General features: G+C 39.0%; 1 protein-coding gene across 8 annotated transcripts in view; it reads left to right on the top strand.

Annotated features, from left to right (window-relative positions):
* Positions 1-20,468, top strand: part of ARHGEF10 (Rho guanine nucleotide exchange factor 10) — a 110,496-nt gene that overhangs the window by 38,796 nt on the left and 51,232 nt on the right. For 6 of the 8 annotated variants that reach the window (XM_077174979.1, XM_077174980.1, XM_077174976.1 and 3 more), the window contains 10 exons: positions 1,481-1,597; positions 2,618-2,732; positions 4,818-4,930; positions 8,595-8,672; positions 8,895-9,074; positions 10,340-10,456; positions 12,238-12,330; positions 13,694-13,864; positions 16,210-16,355; positions 18,666-18,841. In XM_077174979.1, the coding sequence (XP_077031094.1) occupies positions 1,481-1,597; positions 2,618-2,732; positions 4,818-4,930; positions 8,595-8,672; positions 8,895-9,074; positions 10,340-10,456; positions 12,238-12,330; positions 13,694-13,864; positions 16,210-16,355; positions 18,666-18,841 (1,306 nt within the window). The remainder of the gene's footprint in view (positions 1-1,480; positions 1,598-2,617; positions 2,733-4,817; positions 4,931-8,594; positions 8,673-8,894; positions 9,075-10,339; positions 10,457-12,237; positions 12,331-13,693; positions 13,865-16,209; positions 16,356-18,665; positions 18,842-20,468) is intronic. The other 2 variants (XM_077174981.1, XM_077174982.1) reach the window with 1 other exon arrangement.

The raw sequence follows: 20,468 nt of genomic DNA, 5'->3' as shown, positions 1-20,468 counted from the left end.
GTGAGGAAGGAAACTTTAGCATTGCCAAAAAAACCCTTGCAACAAACAACCAAGAAAACAACAACAACAACAAAAAAAACCCAAAAAGCCAACCCCAGCCCTCCCTGCATTGGCATTTCAGCATGGGCAGACACTACTCTTCTTTATGTACATTTTCTCTGTATCCACTCCTTGTACTAACTTTCACTTCTCCTCAAGTCCTGTGATGGATATTACAGTATATTCCCAGCACATCACCTTCTGTAGCCTTTCAGAGCCTGTGAGGGACTTGCCCTACTTATAATTTAATTGTTAGTTGAAAAGTATGGCAAGGTTGGACGTGGGATTTTTAATTTTAAGTGCTGGTATGACTTTCCTCAAAGTTATATTTATTTTATATAATTTTCACCTTTTCATTATCATTCTTATTATTCTATTTATTTACTATTTTATTTTAAGAAGGGAAGATTTTTGTGCTGTTAAATATTTCTTGTCTGTGAACCAGATACTATTCTTTATTATACTGCTGTAATGCCAGAATCATGATGTTAGAGGTAATTGCATCCTGACCCAGCCTAGTGGAACTACGTGCTGGGCCTGTCGCTTTGTTTTCAACTCAGTAGGCCTTCTCTTTCCTGAGGCCTTGATCTCTTGCCAAATATCTCTCTGTTGATATCAAGCTGAGGGGTTTTCCACTGGACTTCTATTATAGGGTACATGCCAAATATTTTCCTTTTTTTTTTTTTTTTCTTTCCTGGTTGCGTTGTAACCTCTTTTATCTACCTTTGTCAAAATGTTTAACAAATGGTAATTAGTGTTCCGGGTTCCAGAGCATTCCTTTCTCTGTGATAGTTTCCTTACCTTGCAAATGAATATATTCATGTACAAGATGGTTACACCCAAGTTCTTACAATGAGACTATGATGCATGTGGAAACCACAAGAACATAAATCCTGCTAGTGTCTCCTTCCTTGACTCACTGCCCTGTCAGTTTCCGTATTCTCAGGTGCCAGCAATCTCCACAGGTTCCTCAGTCTCTGAGATTTCTTCTGATTCACTGTTTGGAAGGATAGACTGAAATATAGGCTAGGTTTTGTGCTCCAGTGAATAATGCTTATGGTTAAGGCTGATGTATCATTTCTATGTGGTTTTTAAGAGATAGACTAAGGCAACTAAATTCTTATACATATTAATTGTATTGTGCCTAAGTGGCTTTGCCCCTGTCTTTACAGAAAAGCACCTGGCGGAGCTCAGCAGTTGCCCAGGAGCGATGGTCCCTTCCTCGGACTGGAGCTTCCTTCAGTGATAGTTTTCCTTCAGTGATAGTTTTCCTTCAGTGATAGTTTTCCTTCAATGATAGTTTTCCCTCAGTAATAGTTTTCCCTTAGCTGTCTTTGTGTCAGTAGATAGATGGGGAAATGTGCATGATTTATGTGAGTGCTTCAGCATGAAGTTTTCACTATGGCTTTTTGAAAAGATTGTGTCTTTTTGTACACTGTAGCTTTCTCATGACCTAACGCGTTTAAAGGAGCATTATGAAAAAAAGATGAAAGATTTGATGTCAAACACTGTGGGAGCAGTAGAGATTCAGCAACTAAAGCAAAAACATGAGCTGAAGGTAGTGTAGTTGATTTTTGTAACTACCTACGTTTAAATAATTGCTTTTCCAACACAGACAATGTTGTCTTTTATTAATAGCTTGAAAAAGTAGACAATAATTTGTATGAAATGAATTCTGAATGTGCTGAATTTGTATTGTGCAGCCTTAAGTTAAAGTTAACCCTAGTGTCTCTCTGAGACCATGGCTCCATGGGGCTAGCCTAGCCCTAGCTCTGCAGCCACACCAGATCAAATTGGAAACCTCCCTGCTCTCCATTCTGAATGGAACCAATATGAAAAGACTGGGTTTTTGAAAAAAAGCTTCAGTCTCAAACCCAGAAGTTGCCTGATTGCAGCAAGGCAGCTTTGTTTGTGTTCTGACAGTAGTGGGGATTTTTTGTTGTAGTGACATTTTGGGAAAGAAGTACAAAGAAGGGTGTTTTAATAAACATTTTCCAGCAAAGCAAAATTCTTCGGGTTTTTTTTTTTTGTTTGTTTCTTGAAATATCATTTGACTGTGGTAGTGTACTGTAAGATTATGGAATTCTTATTAAATCAATGCATTTCTTCAATGAATGAAGTTATTAGTTGTAACTTTTCCTTCATAACAGTGTTTGTTTAAGAATATAGTTAATATGTAACTGAGTCTAGGGGATTATCTTTAGGTCAGAAATACTTTGGAAGAGTTATTTGGACACTGAAAGATGGACAAGACCTCTGGCCAGTAATGACCTGTGAGTAGCAGGTATTTGTTCTGTAAGATAACATTTGAGACTATTTAAAGTTTGTTTGAATGCAGAAGGGTTCTTAAGCATTTTTGCTCTTTTAGACTTGCATACAGTATTGCCATGAAGTAAATCCTTGTCTCCAATTTTTATTTTATTTTGAAATACAGGAGCTTGGCTCTGAGCTTTCATGGTTCTCTCTACTTATTATATATTCATTTGACTTTGGACAATATTGATAGCCTAAAAGTGTGCAGGCTCAGATGCTTTCCTATTATTCACTGAACATGTAGACTATATTTTTTATCTTGCAGATGCAAAAGCTTATGAGAGCTGCTAGAGAAGGTACCAAAGATGGACTTGAAAAGACAAAAGCCGCTGTGAAGAAGGGTCGTTCCTTCATTCGGACAAAATCTTTCATTTCTCAAGGTATATGCTATTTACAGTGTTTCTCTTTGTTACATTCTCTAGTAATTCCTGAGAAAGAAGATGAATGGCCTAACAATTTTTTGTAGTGGGAGCTGAGAGCTAGATGCAAGAAATCAGATATATATAAAAAATGTATGGTATAATATTCAGTTCAGATGACAGTATGTTCACTGGATCTTGAGCAGGTTTTTCTGTTTGGGGCAAGAACCTGAGTGCCCTGAGAAACCTGAGGACCACAGAGAAGGATAATTTAAGAACAATAACAAGTCCCACCAAGCAGTGTGATCTAGTACTGGTAGATGGGAGTATGGCAGTGATGTTAAGTTACTGTCATGGTAACCCCAGCAGCAGCCAAACCCCACACAGCCACTTGCTCACTCCCCTACCACCAGGACTGGGGAGAGAATTAGAAGGGTAAGAGTGAGAATTTGTGGGTTGAGATAAAGACAGTGTCATAGTGAACATAAAAGCCATACACAAGCAAAGAAAGACAAGGAACTAGTTCACTGCTTCCCAAGGGAGGCAGGTGCTTATCCATCCCCAGGAGAGAAGGGCCCCATTACACACAGTGGTTACTTGGGACACAAACACCATCACTCTGAGCATCTCCTCTCCTTACTCCTCTTTCCTCCCACTTTATATATGGAGCAGGATGTCATATGGTCTGGAATATCCTTTTAGTAATTTTGGTGACCTGTCCTGGCTATGTCTCCTCCCAACCTGCCGTATACCCTCACCAGCATGGCAGTATGAAAAGCAGAAAAGGCCTTGGCTCTGTGTATACCCTGTTCAGCAATAAAAAAAAAACATCTCTATATTATCAACCCCTGTGTCCAAATCCAAAATGAAGCTCCATACTAGCCACTGTGAAGAAAATTAATTCTACCCCAGTCAAAATCAGCACAGTTACTAAGTCTGTCTAGGTCTCTCCATCAAATAACTCTTGAATGTCAGGAGAATGTGCTGTTAAGACATGGCTTTCAGTGGAGAAATAGCTGACTATTTTAAAAAGGAGAAGTCTGAGAGATACACTATCTTTCTGCTCAAGTGTCTGCCCAACTAATTGCATGGTAGTAACTACACAGCTTCTAAAACTACAATTTTAGGAAGCTAAAACCACAAGGCTGGAACAAAATATTTTTATTGAGAGAAGTAACATAAAGTTGCTGTATGGGCCAGGACACATCTTACATCTCTGTCATGACCTCTGACTGCTTCTCAATTTACTTAATTCACAGCTTGAGTATAGAAAGGGACACAAAACGAGGTGATGAAAAAGTGTATCCTCAGCTTCTTGCAGTTGAATAGATGAAAATGATCTGCAGGGCAGTGTTACAATGGACCTGGCATTCCTTCTTACATTTCTAGAGATTAGGTTGCAGACCCAGTGTACCTGTGGATGGCTGAATCTCATAACCACTTTCCAAATCAGCAGGGAGCTAGTGAAATATTTCTCAACTAAACTCACAAGTTTTTCCCAGACGTCAGATCTGCTTCCCTTATTTCTCTTTGTTCCAAGACAATTTCTCATACTGTTCTTTCTTTATGTCTCCTTTCCTCGGGTCTTCTTGTTTGCCTGGCTATGTACTGCCACCTATCAGTGCACTTCGGTGGTGCTTTTTCAGTAAAATTTTTACCCACAGAGCAGTGCAGAATCCCTCACTCCTTTCTGATGAAAACAAACATTTTGGTTAGCTTGGCTACTTTAGTTCAGCTACTGAAGGTTGTATAGTATTTTTTTTAGCTAGGTCATAATATGGGTGTTTTCAGTTTCCTCCTAGGGATCATTTATTTTAAAACTGCTGTCCCTGGGGCTGTAGTGCTTAGGCTCTCTGCAGCTGTGGGATATTAGGATGCCTTTGAAAGGTGTTCTGTATTAGAATACCTATTGGTAGTAACATTTATGTGATTTCCCAGATGATACAGAAGTATTGGGAAATTTCTTTTGTTTGGTAAGTGAAAATTTATCATTTCTGTGCTCAGATGATAGTCTTTGCTTGTTTTGTTTTGGTTTTTTCTCTTTTCTTTTGTTTTTTCTTCTTTTAATCCACATGTAGAAGCTGATATTTGGTTATTTTTTTGTAGATCACAGATCATCTTGTCTGGAAGAAGAGGAGCAAAATTTATTTATTGATGTGGACTGTATGCATGCAGAAGCAATTATGACTCCTATGCCTGAAGGATTATCACAGCAGCAGGTAGTAAGCTTTGGGAAGTACGGTCTTCTTTTTTTCCTCCCCTTCTGCTCTGCACCAGTGTCTCTTAGGTGCCTTTCATCTTCAAACATATTGGCATTTTACTTAAGTAAACATCGAATACAGAACTGAATAAGTAGTTTTTTGAAAATTTGTGTGTGTGCATATAGTTACATCAGTCCTCAATTCACCCAGATGTGCAAAATGGTTTGCATTATAAAATTACCTATAAGAACTATATTGTTTCACTACCTGAACACTTAAACTAAATGTGATGGTTTTGAGTGAAAAAAGGAGAGAGTTAAAGCATTTTTATTGAACCAGAAAACATTGTTCCAGGTGCTCTGGGATTTTAATTTTAAATGTAGACAATATCCTCTTTGAATCCAAAGATTTTTCTTGGTTAAAAAAAAATCATTCCTAGTAAAGTTAAGTCTACAGAAGAATTAATGTTGCTGTTTTCCACCTCAAACTGTATAGTCACTGTGGAAATCACTTCAAAAAATACTGAAATCAGCATCAGTTAAGAAATTTTGGCTGAAAATAAATCCCTTGAGTTCATGTTACTGTATTGTTATGACAATTAATAACTGTATGAGAGTTTTTAAACTTCTTGTGGTGCCAAGTTGTAGGTTAGTTGGTCAGTACCTTATGAAAATGAGAAAAAAAACAAATTAAGGGGCAATTGAGGGGAGGCCCATATATTTTTGGGATTTTGTTTTGTTTTGTTTTACATTTTACCTGGGTGAGGTTTACTTTTCTCTTGTGTTTAACACAGTGAAGTGCTAATCTTGTAAAAAAGCAACTAGCAAACTGTGTTCCATTACTGTAAGATTTTATTATCATGTGGGATTTCAGCATCAGTCTAAATGTTCTTTTCTTCTTTCCAAATAGGAATTTGAGTTTCACTAGGGTAGTTTTGTACAAATAAATTTACCCTCTTCTGCAAAAAAAACCCCAGAGTGCTTGTAGTTTGGAGCAAACTGGTAATAGTTGTGTCAGTCATGACAAATAGTGCTCAGCTGCCCAGGAGGAGTTCTCCAAGTGGGCAGGAATGGAGTTAGGAAAGCCAAAGCTCAGCTGCAGCTAGTGAGGTGTGAGAGGCAGCAGGGCAGAGGTTCTGACATGTACATTGGCAACAAAAGGAGGCTGAGAAGAACACGATGCACTGCTTGGTGGGGCACGGACCTAGTGATAAAGGGTCAAAACTGTGCCACCTTTGCCTTGGGTTTCACTGGCTTGTCCTTGAGACTCAGCCCATGAGCCCAGAGACAGGTCGGCTAGGGTGAAGGCTAATCTGCACCTGGGGAGCTGAGGCCATCTGGACATACAGGTGTCTGTGGGACCAGATGGGATGGATGTAAGGATGCTGTGGGTAAGGCCTTTCTCAGTCATTTAAGATCACAGTGATGAGAAGACTGAAAAAGTGTCACACTCTTACCCACAAGAAGGAGAATTGAGTCTGCCTCACCTCAGTCCCAACAAAAGTGATGCAGCACATGTTCTTGGGAGCTATGTCTGTGTTCAGTAGGACAGGAGGGTGAGTGGGGAAAAATCAGCATAGATGGGCCAGAGTCCATTTGTGAATGACCAGCTTGAGCCTCTTTGAGGTGACTGAGGGGAGAGGTGATTGTGGTGGCTTTATGGGCAGAGGGGAGCAAATGCATCACTTACCTCTGCCTTAACAGGGCTTTCAGCTGTCTCCTGAAGTATTCCTGTGCTCCTTTAGGTGAGATACCCTCTGTGTGGGTGGACTAAAAGCTGGGTGGGAAACAGGTGAGGACACCACACTCAATGAGTCCATGGTACAAATTGCAGTGGGTGGTCAGTGTTAGTGCTCGAGAGCAGGCACAGGCCTCTGGCATGTAAAGCCTGTGTGAGTCATCTGGATGCCAGCTGCAGTGCACATCTGGAGGTGATGCCAAACTACAGGGGTGCAGCAGCTGTGTGGGGGAGGTTGGCTGCTGGTCAGCAGGGCTCTGGTGGGCTGGGTGTACAGAAACACTGGAGCAGTTCAGGGGCAGCAGCATAGCCTGGCTGTGGGAAGGGGTCACAGCCCTGGGTGCCCCAGGCCAGGGTCCCCTTCCAGCCCAGCTGCCTTGGCACAGCAGAGCTGCTCTGTGGACATGCTGGCTTCAAACAGCAGGTGGCATGATGGCTTCTGTTTAAATCCTGGTGCCTGCTAGTACTGAGGCTAGGGCTCATATCTATTGCAATAACCTGAAGCCAATACTAAGTATTCTTTTTGTGTATTATAGAGCCTGAAATTTTTATTTCTACAGATGTTTATTCTTTTCAGAAGAATGAACTGTGACTAAAAGTAGGATTAGTATTCATCACCAGAGCCACTGATCCTCTATACCAAATACGACACTGCTAAATCCATTCTAAGCACAGATTAGACACAACTAATTTTACTGTATATATCTTAAGCAAAGCCTCAGATAATTTTGAAGTCCTCCTTTGAAATGCCAGTACCTGAAAGAAAATTCTCACATAACCTGCATTTACTAATGCAAAATTTAAAGGCAGTGATGGTGGAGGAGGCAGGAGGCTGTGGGTTCTAGAGCAGAAAGAAGCAAGCCTGAGATTTGAATTTCATGGTCATTTAGGCTAGCTTAAAATAGCAAAATGAGCATGATTTCCTTCTCTTGTGGAAAGTGGTTTGATCCTACTCCTGTGCTGTCTTCTCCCTCATAGTCCCTCTTTGAAACTCTAGGGTGAGCTGGATTAGGAAATGGATTTGGGTGAAAACAAATCCTTGTAGCCAACAAGAAATCTAATTGATGGCAAGAAGCTTAAGTTCTAAACCAGACTGGTTCTCCAGTCCTTCCTGTCCTGCCACCTGCATGTCCATACAAAGTGCAGTTCAGCTGAAGCAGAAGGTGGAGAAGGAGGTGTAATAAATAGGCTGTAGTTTAGCATGAAATATGGTAGCTTTTCCTGAAGGTCTTACAACTCTGTCAATGCATATAAGTATAGATAACATGGGGGTCCTCACTTATGCATGGTAATGCTGACTTGGATACTTTCTCAGTTTATATGGTAGAGTTTATATGGCCTTAACTTTAAAAGACAATTAGTATTTGCTTGTTTGCCTTTCATGTTGCTCCTAATAAATTTATAAAACCTATTAAAAATAAAATTTAGGACTGATTTTTGGAAAATTGTTTCCTATTTTTTTGTAGCCAATCACTGAAGTAGTCAACATTATCTTATACCTATGATTGTTCCCATCAATGCCTACATATATACATTTAAGGTGCATAGGATTATAGAATATCCTGATTTGGAAGATCACCAGGATCATTGAAGCTCAGCACCTGGCCCTGCGCAGGACAGCCCTAAAAATTGCATCAGGTGCCTGAGAGCATTGTTAAATGCCAAAGTCAAAACACAAGTTTCAAAAGTTAAGCTTGGACTTACAACAGTCAGAAAAAATAGAGATATCGATACAATAATTGTTGTGTTCTTTAAAGTAAGTACTTTTAGAGTAATAATAAATTAAATTACTTTTGAAGAGTATTATTTTATTACAGTTCCAGTATTGAAATTGCTTTGTATTTCTTTTGTTTTATTAATGTGAGAATTTTATAATCATCATTTCCAACTATAATGAATGTGTTACCTGATTAGAGCTTTGGACAAAACTTTGTTGTTTCAACAGGTTGTGAGAAGGTATATTTTGGGCTCGGTAGTTGATAGTGAGAAGAATTACGTGGATGCTCTCAAAAGAATCCTGGAGGTATAATACCTTTTGCATTTTAAAATTTTGAATATTTGAAAAAGAATCATTAAATATCATTAAAGAATCCTTCCTGTGACTAACACAGATTTTGCTACAGATGCTTCATGCCAAATGTTCAGTGATTTTGTGCATGTGTACTGTTGCATAAGTTTATTTTTCTGCTTATAGAAGTCCCTTTTTTTGTTTGTTTAAATCAATTTGCTCTTTCTTTTTCCACAGCAATATGAGAAGCCCCTTTCAGATATGGAACCAAAGTTACTGAGTGAAAGAAAACTTAAGATGGTCTTTTATCGAATTAAGGAAATTCTTCAGTGCCATTCAATGTTTCAGATTGCACTGGCGAGTCGTGTCTCTGAGTGGGACTCTGTTGAAATGATCGGTGATGTCTTTGTTGCTTCAGTAAGCAAATCTGTCAGAACAGATAATCTGTTTATATTTTAGTCTTGTTTTTCCATCTCCATATCTTTCTAACTTAGCTGCTTTATTCCCACCTTCTCCAATGCCTGTGGCAACTGTCAGAGTATTCATGTACTATCCTGATAAGGAAACTGACACCAACACATGTCTTCAGCTCGGTTGGCAGATGTGAAAGGATTGTAAGAAAAGTTTTCAGGCTTTGATTAATCTTTCAGACATTTAAGTAAATGGTTTATTTTTATGAGAAATTAGAGATTCACAAACCCACAGAAATTAAGGTGAGACTGAGGCTCAGCATCTCATAAAAAATGAGTAGTCGTACCTAGTAGTGTGCAAGTAGAAAGAAACCAAAGTAGGTAATGTCCTAAATTCCTGAGTTTGAGCTGAGATGAGACACTGATAAGGAGTAGTTGTAAACCCTGTCCCATCATTAATGGAAATCCGTTCAGTAAAGGCCAGAATTAGGTACTGCTTTAAATTAGCGAAAATAAGAAATGGCCTTGGTTGATAGATGTTGTTCACCATGAAAGTGTGGCTCGAAGAGGCTGCCTGCCTTCTGGCTTGAGTGCTTTGTTTTATTACCACCCAAGTGCTGGAAGCCACCACCTTTTCATGCCTGCTGTAAGAGAGCTGGGATCTGATCACAGTTCACCCAAAATGAAATAGTTACTGAAAATGTGTTGCTTGAAGCAAACCTGCCTTGTTGTGACTGAAGCAAGTTAGGTAGTCTTAATGAGACCAGCTCTGCAAAAGAGAGAGATGAAATTACCAAGAGGGCAATGGGTGGTGATCTATCCATTCCCATGACTGTTTGCAGGCCACACAATCTGTCTGCTTTCTTAGTAAGTCTTTAATAACTGAAGTCGGGGTGTGAAGGCCCTGGACTTGGCTGATTCACTTAAGCTGGAAGACAGGTAGTGAGATGATCAGGGGATCTCAGTTGTTGATTTGAATCTCAGGGGATGCCCTTTGATTGCCCATAGTTCTTCTGTCCCAGTGTTCTAGCCAAGATGAAACAATTTCTGTTAATACATTAAATGTCATTCACAGCTGTTACATCTTTCTGTTTCCAGCCTGTCTTCTGCAGAAAGATTATTTTGGGTATTACCAGTATTTCTGTGTATCCAGCACTAGGCCAAGCAAAGCCTTTAGTTCTGACTGAGTCCCTAACAGCCAGAGGTCTCTATAGCTGTGCTGGCAGAGGTCTTTTGTACCTTTAGTTAAGATTTGCCTTTTTTTCTTTTCAGTTTTCTAAATCTATGGTATTGGATGCATACAGTGAATATGTAAACAACTTCAGTACAGCAGTTGGGATTCTCAAGAAATCTTGTGCCACCAAACCTGCCTTTTTAGACTTCTTAAAGGTTAGTTCATTCTTAAAATAGTTGTGCATATGTGATAAATAAGAAAGCATGAGTTATAATTTGGGAGGAAATTTGACTGCTTATGCTGTATATTGTCTCATTGGTTTTATGGACTTAAGGTCTGTTTTATGGATTTGGCACAAACAGACCCCAGAGGGTGCCCTTCCAGTATTGTGTTTTTGGCATAGTAACATGCTGTTAGATCTGGGATGTATTTTCAAGTGCACAGTAGTTTTATTGTTATTCAAATCAGTTTATTGGTGTTTGCTTTACTTTATTTGTCTAAACATTAGGATTCTTCCATATCAGATGAGTTTCAAATAGTAGTTCATCATATGAAGCCACTTTTTAATTTGAAATTTATTTTAATTCTAATTTGTTTATTGTGGTGTGAGAGGTAGTGCAGCTGGATTTCCATTCTATTACAATTTCCCTGGATTTTGAAGATTGTGTTTCTAGTTTGGGGTTGAAATTGGTGACTTTTTTGCAGAATGCATGCTGACCTGTTGCATATGATGCTTGTCATGATATGTATGGAGAGCCTGGCACACACAGTAGAAGTGCTGTGAATCCCTAGGGTTGACACCGTACAGACAGTACACAGAATCCATTGCCAGGCTTTTGGGTTGTCTGTGACATTGCTGAGAGTCGGAGAGCTCAGGTTGTCTCATTCCCCAGACATCCTGGATTGAGTTGTGCCTCTCAGAGCTGGTCACCCTGTCAGGTCTGTAACAGTGGTCCAAAAAACAGTAAAAACTGGGTGCCTAGTTCAACTCTTGGGTTGTCTAGAGAAGGGTTGCAGAGGTTTGCCTTCAGATCTTTAACTAACTGCTTTTTAAAGTGTGGACAACTCTGTGCAGGATGATATTTTGGAAGCCTCAAGCATCTTGAAGATCAGACTCTCTAGTGAGCATGTTGTCACAGGTTAAACATCATGTTCTACTGTTAAAAGCATGTTTTTGCAATAGAGACATAATCCACATCTCTCATCACTGCTTGTCAGGGCCACACTGGTTCTGCTTGCAGAAGCACAGGCAAACTCTGATGACAGATGCCACTTCTTTACCTTTCTTTTTTTATTTTTGCCCATCAGCAGTGAAGATCAAAATCTTCACTACTGCTGTTTGGAAAAAAATAGATGTTTGTATAGATAACTATGGAAATAAATTGTGAAGCTGATAGTTGTAGCAATAAATTGCAATTTAAGCACAACACCAGTTTAACTTTGTTTAGAATTGCTTTGTTTTTAATATTGAGTATTTCCTCTAGCCTTCCTTTTTATGGCCATTTCTGGCTTTTTTTCACCTGCAAAAGAAATTTATCTGGTTTTATCTGTCGTTTGTAGTAACTAAAATAATGGATTCTAACATTTTTATTTCCAAATATAAATCAACATTTTTTTCTTTGATTCTTCAAATAAAGAAGATCAAAATCTCTGTTTGCATAGCACTGAGATTATGATATTTTTATTAGATTTCTTCTTAAAAACCATAGATGGGTTTTTAGATTTATAGGTGCTGCATTGCTGGTGTGGCTTTAGCCCAGCTGTATTTATTCAGAGGATATTTCAGTTCAGTGGCAGGCCATCATTTTGATAGTGATGGTTTTTTCTAAAAGATTTGATATTTTTTAATTATATCTTGTTAGTAAATGGAATCCTTACTCTTCTTGTTATAATTAATGTAAGCAATATAGAAGAATTTTTAGGAAATATTTTCCTTTCATTCTGTAACTGGTGGAAATGTGCTCATGGTAGTAAATATGTCTTTCTTGCATTGCAGCAGTGTCAGGAGTCAAGCCCTGATCGCATTACACTGTATGGTTTGATGATGAAACCTATCCAACGTTTTCCACAGTTCATTCTACTATTGCAGGTAAGTAATGTTTACCAAAGGGAGGCTCCTTTTGCATTCTTGCATAGTTTACCCTTGGGATTACATGGCAGCTATCTTCTGCTAGAGGATCATGTTGCAGTGGAAGTGACCACTGGATCATGGGGAAATAAAGAGACATTTCAGTGCATTGAACATGCTGATCTCATAGTCTGATTGCAGGGACAGGCAGTAAGGGCACTGCAGGAAAGCCTCAGTAAACTAGATTTACTATAGATTACTTGCTAAGTAAAATATAGTTTATGAATAGTTTTCTAGTAAAGATGTAGTTCAAATATGCTGCTTGTTTATATCTGTTTGTTAGCTAGTAACACTTCAAAACATTACTAGGAACTTAGTGGCATTTCCTTCCATTGAAGAAAAAACAAGAGGATTAAATTCATACCTTGGATTGTTTAGAAATTCTCTGATTATTGGCTCACAGGACATGCTAGAGTATGTTCAGCTTCCTTCTGACCTGCAGCATCTTGTTTCTTTTCCCATGGAAACTGTGGATTTGACAGAGAGTCCTTGGGTCTCATGTCAACAGGCAGTCAAGCTGCAGGAAGAGCACAATTCCCCAGTATAGACCTGCTCCAGAAAAATTTGATCTGTTTTTAGCTCCTTCCAGACCCCAGCAGATCTACCCCAGTAAGCACTGTGTGTTAGCTGTGTTCACAGGTGCCAAGAGCAGGACAGACTTTGGGCTGCAGGTTTGGGAATTACTGGGGGTAAAGGAGGAGAGGTAGTCATGGGGGAAGCATGTGAATTAGAAGCCATGGTGAGAGTTTTTGAAATAGCAGGAATGATGAAGTTTATTGTGGCAGGAAGATTTTTAAGTGCTCTGGGAATGGAGACAAAGTATAATTCAAACTGTTCCTACTGTATGCCTGCAAAAGAGAAAGACTTGGAGGAGCTGTTGTGACCTTAATGAAGTAATGTCTCCTGCTTTAGGAGGAGTGTGCTGTCCATGTTTTAATGAGAAATAATAACAGTAATAATGATAATACAATATTATTATGACAGTAAATATCAGAAAAGTTTCATTTAAAATAATTGTTTATAGATACATACATATTAAAGTATATTACTGATTGCCAGATAGTATTAAACAATCTCCCTCCTCTGTGACTTTGTTCTTTAAATAAGAATGTATGTGATCCCCTTCAGTATATTTTTAAAGAATTACTATGATATTTGGGAAATGAAGCAATGTGCTGTCCAAATATTCATTAAGTGTTTATTGGTCCTACTCTTTAGTAGTACTCAAGAATGTTGAGTTGTAACTGTACATTCTGTAATCTTGGAACCTGACTTTGAAAATAAATCCAATGGTTTTTTTTTTTGTTTTATAATTACCCCTCAGGATATGTTGAAGAACACTAATAAAGGACATCCTGACAGATTACCTCTACAGATGGCTCTTACAGAGCTCGAGACACTGGCAGAGAAGTTAAATGAAAGGAAAAGGGATGCAGATCAGCGCTGTGAAATAAAACAAATAGCAAAAGCAATGAATGAACGTTACCTGAACAAGGTAAGGAAAGTAGGAAAGTACAATGGAAATGGAAGAGTCAGTTTCTGGGCCTTGAGTAATCTCTACAACAGACACCAAAGAGACAGCTATGTTGGTTTTTTTCTGTAGAGATCAAGATGTCATGTAGAATGACATGGGGTCATTCTAGTGGTAGATATGAGATATGACCTGCCTTTGGGACTGTGAGATGTCACCTGCCTCTGGGACTGAATTGGCTCACCACTGTGTGCTGGAATAGGCGACACACTGAACTTGCCTCAGCAGTATTGGTGTTCTGTGGCAGTGTAGGAAATGATAATATATAGTAAAATCTCATGTACGTGTTCTATGTGGAAAAATTCAACTTTTAATTTATCCTAGAAGTGGGGAATTACACCTGTGTAAAGAAAGGGTCCTTACACAGCAGTGCTTCCAACTGTGAAGCATTTCAGGATGTGCTATTGAATGCATTCAACATCTTCCTTCTTTTAGGGAAAATCTCCGTCTACTTCATTCATATATTGGCATCATACAATAGAAATGTCTGAAAAGAACTCTAGAAGACATTCAGTAAGAAGGAAGGAACCAGCTTTTTTATTTGAGTTCATTAGTAGCTGTCTATACTGTGGATATACATATATATATCCTTGTTTTATTTGTATCATAAATGATTCCTTCTTTGCCATGAAGTGAGGCATAAATGCTTTAATTAGTGCTTTTGTGAAGTTTCAGTTTATTATCTTGTGGACTCCTTCTGAGGTAGAGTAGTGGGGATGTATTGAAGGAATGGGGTTGTTTTTGGAGATATAAAAAAGCACATCTTTTAGGAAAGCAATAGTCAACCAGAAAACTCTTATTTTAAGCTATGGAATACTGAATTAATTTTCATACTGGAACAATATTTCCATTCTAAGTTCATTAGAAGATGGATTCAGACATTTTACTTTCTTTTCTCATTGCCATAATCCTGCTTCTTGAAGCAACTATTAACCATCTGCAAATAGTTCCAAGACACAGAATGTGCTTTTGAAGAGGTGGCCCAGGTTACCTTTTGTCAGTTGACATTGATTGCAATATTTTGTGTTTTATGCAGTGGGTGATTCATTGATATGTACATGGGTTGTCACTCCAAATCTCGCAGGGTCCCACAGGCCTTGTGTGTTAATATCACAGAATCAGCTGAGTTGGAAGGGACCCACATGGATCATGGAGTCCAGCTCCTGTCTCTGCACAAGACCAGCCCTGAGAGTCACAGCAAGTGCCTGAGAATATAGTCCAAATGCTTCTTGAACTATGTCAGGCTTGGGGCTTTGACCACTACCCTAGGGAGCTGTTCCAGTGCCTAAACACCCTCTGGGTGAAGAGTCCTCCCCTCATGAGGAAGCTGTAGACTACAGTGAGGTCTCTTCTCATTCTCCTCTTCTCCACACTGAACAGACCAAGTGACCTGAGTAACTCCTCATACAGCTTCCCCTCAAGGCCTTCACCTTGAGGCCATCCTTTGGGTTCTCTCTAATAGCTTAATATCTTTCTTACATTGTGGCACCCAAAACTGCACACAATATTTGGGTGAGGCCAGTGCAGAGCAGAGTGGGACAATCCCTCCCTTGCCTGGGTGGTAATGCTGGGCCCGATGCCCCCCAAGACATGGTTGGCCCTCCTAAGCCTGTATATTTGCATACACAGTTTTGGAACAATGCCAGCCAAGGTGAAATAGGTGGTGAGGGAGGTGGTTGATTAGTGAGTTATGGACCATTTTATTCTGTTGGACACTATGGAGATGTGTTTGACATGCAAGGGATTGGTTCATGCTTGCACACAGTGGCTGATCCTCAGCCCTTGAAGGCAAATGTCAGGAACAGTTTACATGCCAAGAATCTCTGGGATGTGTCATCTTCTCCACAGTCTGTGACACCCTGCCAGCACTCCTCAGCTGTGTGAGCCCAGGGGGACAGAGCAGGCTGAGCACACTTCCTCCTCACACTCTGGCCTCCCACTCTGGGCAGCTGGAATCATGTGTAGGTCTTCAGTGGACTATGAAAGAAGAGACTGAGCAAGGAAATCACAGAAATTGTGGAAGGAATTGTTCATTTTGCCAAGAAACCTTTATCAGTGTGGAAGATTCCCAGAGCAACCATGGTCTCTATTAAGATGCAAAGCCCTTTAAGTCCACATAGATGACAGCAGAAGTTACTGTTTCTCTGAATCAAAAGCAGATTAATAAAGAGACCTAATTCCCTTGGCAAATTCACCTGCAATCACTTGTGCTAGGATGGCAAGTGATAACCCATTGTTTTTGCTTTTTGTGTGCTGGCTGTTGGAGGTACTGTGTGTAATATACAATGCTGATTGTTTTCAAAATCCAGCTACTCAGCAGCGGGAACAGATACCTCATACGGACTGATGACATGGTTGAGACAGTTTATAATGACAAAGGAGAAATTATCAAAACCAAAGAACGGCGCCTTTTCATGTTAAACGATGTGCTGATGTGTGCCACAGTGAATATTCGGTAAGATTTCACTTACATTTTTTAGATGATCCTTTGAACTTCAGGTGGAAAAAAATGACACTGAATTGCTTTTGTGTTCTTGGATTTACTGTGGCTAATGGTTTCTAGGAGTAGTCATAATAAAAGGATAACTAGCTTTGTTATAGCCCTCCAAATTGCTGGCTGATATTTGGAAGTTCTAGAGTAAATTTGTAAGAAAATTATATCAGTTGGAGATTACAGATAGAAATGCTCTGTAGTGTCTTGTTACTGCTATGTATTAGTGCTTAGTGAAATACAGGCATGCCCCAAGGTAAGACTTTGTTCTCTTCTTCCTTAAATTCCGACTGTAACACACACAGATTTGTAACTTGACACAATTTCTGAAGTAAATACCACCCTCTGCAAAGCAAACAACCTCTCACAAACAAACAAAAAAACAAAATCCATAATGGTATGCTGGTTGCCAGAAAAAACCTGGAACTTGCTAACAAAGTTCCAGATGGGGAAGGGTTATTATCTCTGGGATCAAACATTGAAAGATTAAAGGTGAAATGTTTTGAAAAAAAGCCTTTTTTTCCTAGTTCCTTCTGTGCTTTTGTTGGCTGTAACTATTACTGTTACTAAATATCTGTGTATGCCAAGACTTTGTTCACATTCATATGTTGCTTGTATCATAAATTGTTTTATGTAATGGTATATTCTGACAAAGAAAATCTGGATTGTTAAAATCTTCCAAGAACAGCTTTTCTTAAGCATAATATGAGTTGATATCTTAATTCATTACTGAAGTGTGAATCCTGTACATACATTGCTAAGTGTGTGATTGCTTGGTCTCATGTCCATGTGAGTGAGAAGTGCCATATAATAACTACACTTCAGAAAATTAAGAAGCTCATGTCAATTATCCTGTGGTCCTTGCCTTCACAAATTCTTTACTTTCTTAGTAACACTTGAATATTGTTTTTCACTATTCCTATTTTATCTTCTTTCATACCAGTAAAGTCTTGGATTTTCTATATTTGTACTTGAAGCGACAAAGTGCAGCCTGTTTTTGTTTTCCATTAAAACACTAAAGTTAAAAGTTCATGATCATGCCAGGTCTCTGACCCTCTGAGAGTTATGCCCTCTGTAAAAGTATGTATCTTTTGCAAGCCATAGAAAATTCCTCTGTAACTGGTGGACCCTAGGCACCTGGGACATTTGAGTGTTTCTGCTTTGCAAAAGATAGATATTTTTGCAGGTGACACGACCCTCAAGTCTTTGCACACAACATAGATGACCAGCAAAAGCTGGTGGCCTGACTGAAGTAACAGCAGTTGGATGGGGTGGTTGCTATCCCTAGTAACTGAACAACTGTGTCCTGCCTTTTGTTTGTTACTTCTGAGCTAGGTCAAGAATTTATAAATATTTGCTAAAGTTGTGGCAGTTGTGTTCTTTGTTCATACTTGCTTCCTCATTGAAACAAAAGTCTGTTGCAGATAGGTAGCTGACTAGCTGAATTTCAGCATTTAGTTACTGTTCCCAATAAATGCATTTTGCTGATTTCTCTCAAGCAGTTGACTTCTGGATTTCAGTCATTTTTCTGTGAAATAAACCTTTTTTCTTCACTTTATCATCTCTTTTGTCCTTTATAATAAGTGTTTGTTACATGTTCTTGAATGGGAATAAGGGAATGAAGAAAACTAAGTAAAATTAGTATTGATGTAATTTCTATTCCTAATGAGCTTCCTCACTCTGCTCTTTCCTCTGGAATGCCTGTTGTGATGCACACTTCTTAAGCAGCAGCTCAGGCAGGATTACTCTTGGAAGCTGTAGCAATTGCAGAGGTCTGCTATACAGAACAGTCTGGGCTGTGGGGCTTGGCAGAAATGTTGGTTTGTCAGCCCTTCAGTTGTCCTTCCTGTTGCCAGCAGTCATTCAAAGGTTCCATCATCCTTACTTCCCTAAACATTGCAGTTAGGGCCCATACAGAAGTGTTTCAAAAAAATCAGGAAAATGTCGAGCCAAAGTATAATCCCAAGCATTTGTATTAGGATTTCAAAATGCACATTGATCTTAAAACATGGTCATTTATGTTTTGCTATAGAAATGTAAGGACTGTTGTTGGCAGTCCTGTGGTGCTTGCAGACAAGATTATCTGCACCTGCATGGCTGCTCTTTGCACCCTGGGAAAGGTCAGTCACAAAAGACAGCCTGATACATGTATTTGTTTCAAGTTGTGCACTGTACTCAAGTTGATAAACAGCAGATTTTAGAAGCTAAAATAAATAATAAATAGTATGCCCTGAAACAGTTGCTTGTTACAGCAATAATTTGTGCATCTTCCAGCTCTTCCTATGAAAGCAGTGGCACCATGACAACTGGCCAGAGGTATTTACTGAAGTGGAGTGTACCACTGGGACAAGTGGACGTCATAGAGTATGGCAGCAGTGAGGGCCAAGGAGACAACTGCAGGTTCCCACCCCAGCTCACTCCTGAAAATGTCATCATTAACTCTAAGCCAAGTAAGTGACAGGAGCTACTGACTTTGACAGACTACTTTGTTGAAATCCATATTTGAAATTCAGTGGGCTACTGAAAACAAAGGAAAGCATTTTTTCCATGAAGATTTCTGTAACATGAAGAGTAGTAAAGCCTCTTTTTTTGGAAACTGAGAATGCATAAAGTGACAGCCAGGCTCCTGCTTTGCAACATGAATTACTTGTATTTGTTGTAGATTAGAATTTTATGCATGAATGAGTAAAGAGTTCTAAAACATGAGAGAGTGCAGACATGCAAAAATGTGGGTTTGATGTGGTGCACCAGTGGTCTTGTGGTCACTGGTTCTGCCTTTGTTCTTTATCCCACAGTTAGAGCAAAGAAGTTTCTCTCAATAAAGATGACCAAGCCACCCTGTTGCTGTGATTAAGAGTCTGGACACAAGTAGTTACTGCAGGGTAGACTTTATTCACTTCTTTCAAGCCCATGGTATCTTGCCCTTCAAATTTGTGCTTCAGAAAAAACATTAATGAATGTTTTTAATAGGTAATTTCCTCCTAGCCTCTCTCCAAAAATGACCTCAAGCTCTGAAGTTTACAAATTCTTCTGTGCTAGTTAATCCCCCCTACACATCTGCCAACTGCTTTCAAGAGAAACATGAATGTTAAGACTTTGCTTGTTAGCTAGACTTTATATATAAGGAGTTCTTTTTATGTCCTGTTTATTGCCTAAATATTGTAATATTAAATGCATTCAATATCTCTAGATTGTAATTTTATTCCTATTCATGGATTATAATTCACATGGATTTCAGTGCTAGTAGCTCTAGGCATTATTTTACACTACATTTATTTAATATTGCACCCTTGGCTTAATGAATTTTCCCACAGTTGTGCTATAAGGAGGCATAAATGCTACAGCATCAGTGTAGCATTTACTACCCCCCCCCCCCCCCAGTATTCTCCAGGATGGTTTTTGTCAGGTCCTCCTGCTCCTCCTTTTGTAAATAGCTACAGAAAATTTTATGGGGACTTATGTCTTTATTTCAAGGATGACTTAATTCTTGTAACTCCTTTTAAGCAATAAGGGACTACTTGGAGAATGAGATTAAAGCCTTTATCTTATGACTTAGCAGCTGCCATATGCATAACCCTGAGAGAACTATATAAATAAGTCTATTTCTTAGAACTGGGGGTCCCTTTTGTAGGTGAGTGTGGGAGGAACAGATTGTTGAATATTCCTATTATGATTTTTTGCTACAGTTTCACAGCTGATAAGACCAAATCCTTGCATGTCAGCATGGTCATATGGGGAAGAAAAACCTGAGGGGAGAAACAAAAACTCTTTACCAAAAATTCCTGTATAACTTACTTGAACCTCTTGGCTTTTGAGGTTTTTCAGCTTCATCATGTTTGGTGACAAAATCACACAAGAAAAGAAATTACTTTGTACATCATTTGCAAATCAACCTTCAGGTTAAATGGTACTCTGTAGGTAAAATGTGAGCTGAACTAATTTTTCTCTTGGTCAGCTCTGTTATATTAATTTAGTCTTCTAATAAAAAGGATCAAAAGATAAGATATAAAAAGGATTTGAAGGATACTGGGTGTACTGGAAAAATCCTCCCTCTGGTTTAATCAAACTTTCCTGGAA

Source organism: Agelaius phoeniceus, chromosome 3, assembly GCF_051311805.1.
Source record: "Agelaius phoeniceus isolate bAgePho1 chromosome 3, bAgePho1.hap1, whole genome shotgun sequence".
NCBI lineage: Eukaryota > Metazoa > Chordata > Aves > Passeriformes > Icteridae > Agelaius > Agelaius phoeniceus.
The sequence above is the reverse complement of the archived record's forward strand: the minus strand, read 5'-3'. Positions and strand labels throughout refer to the sequence as shown.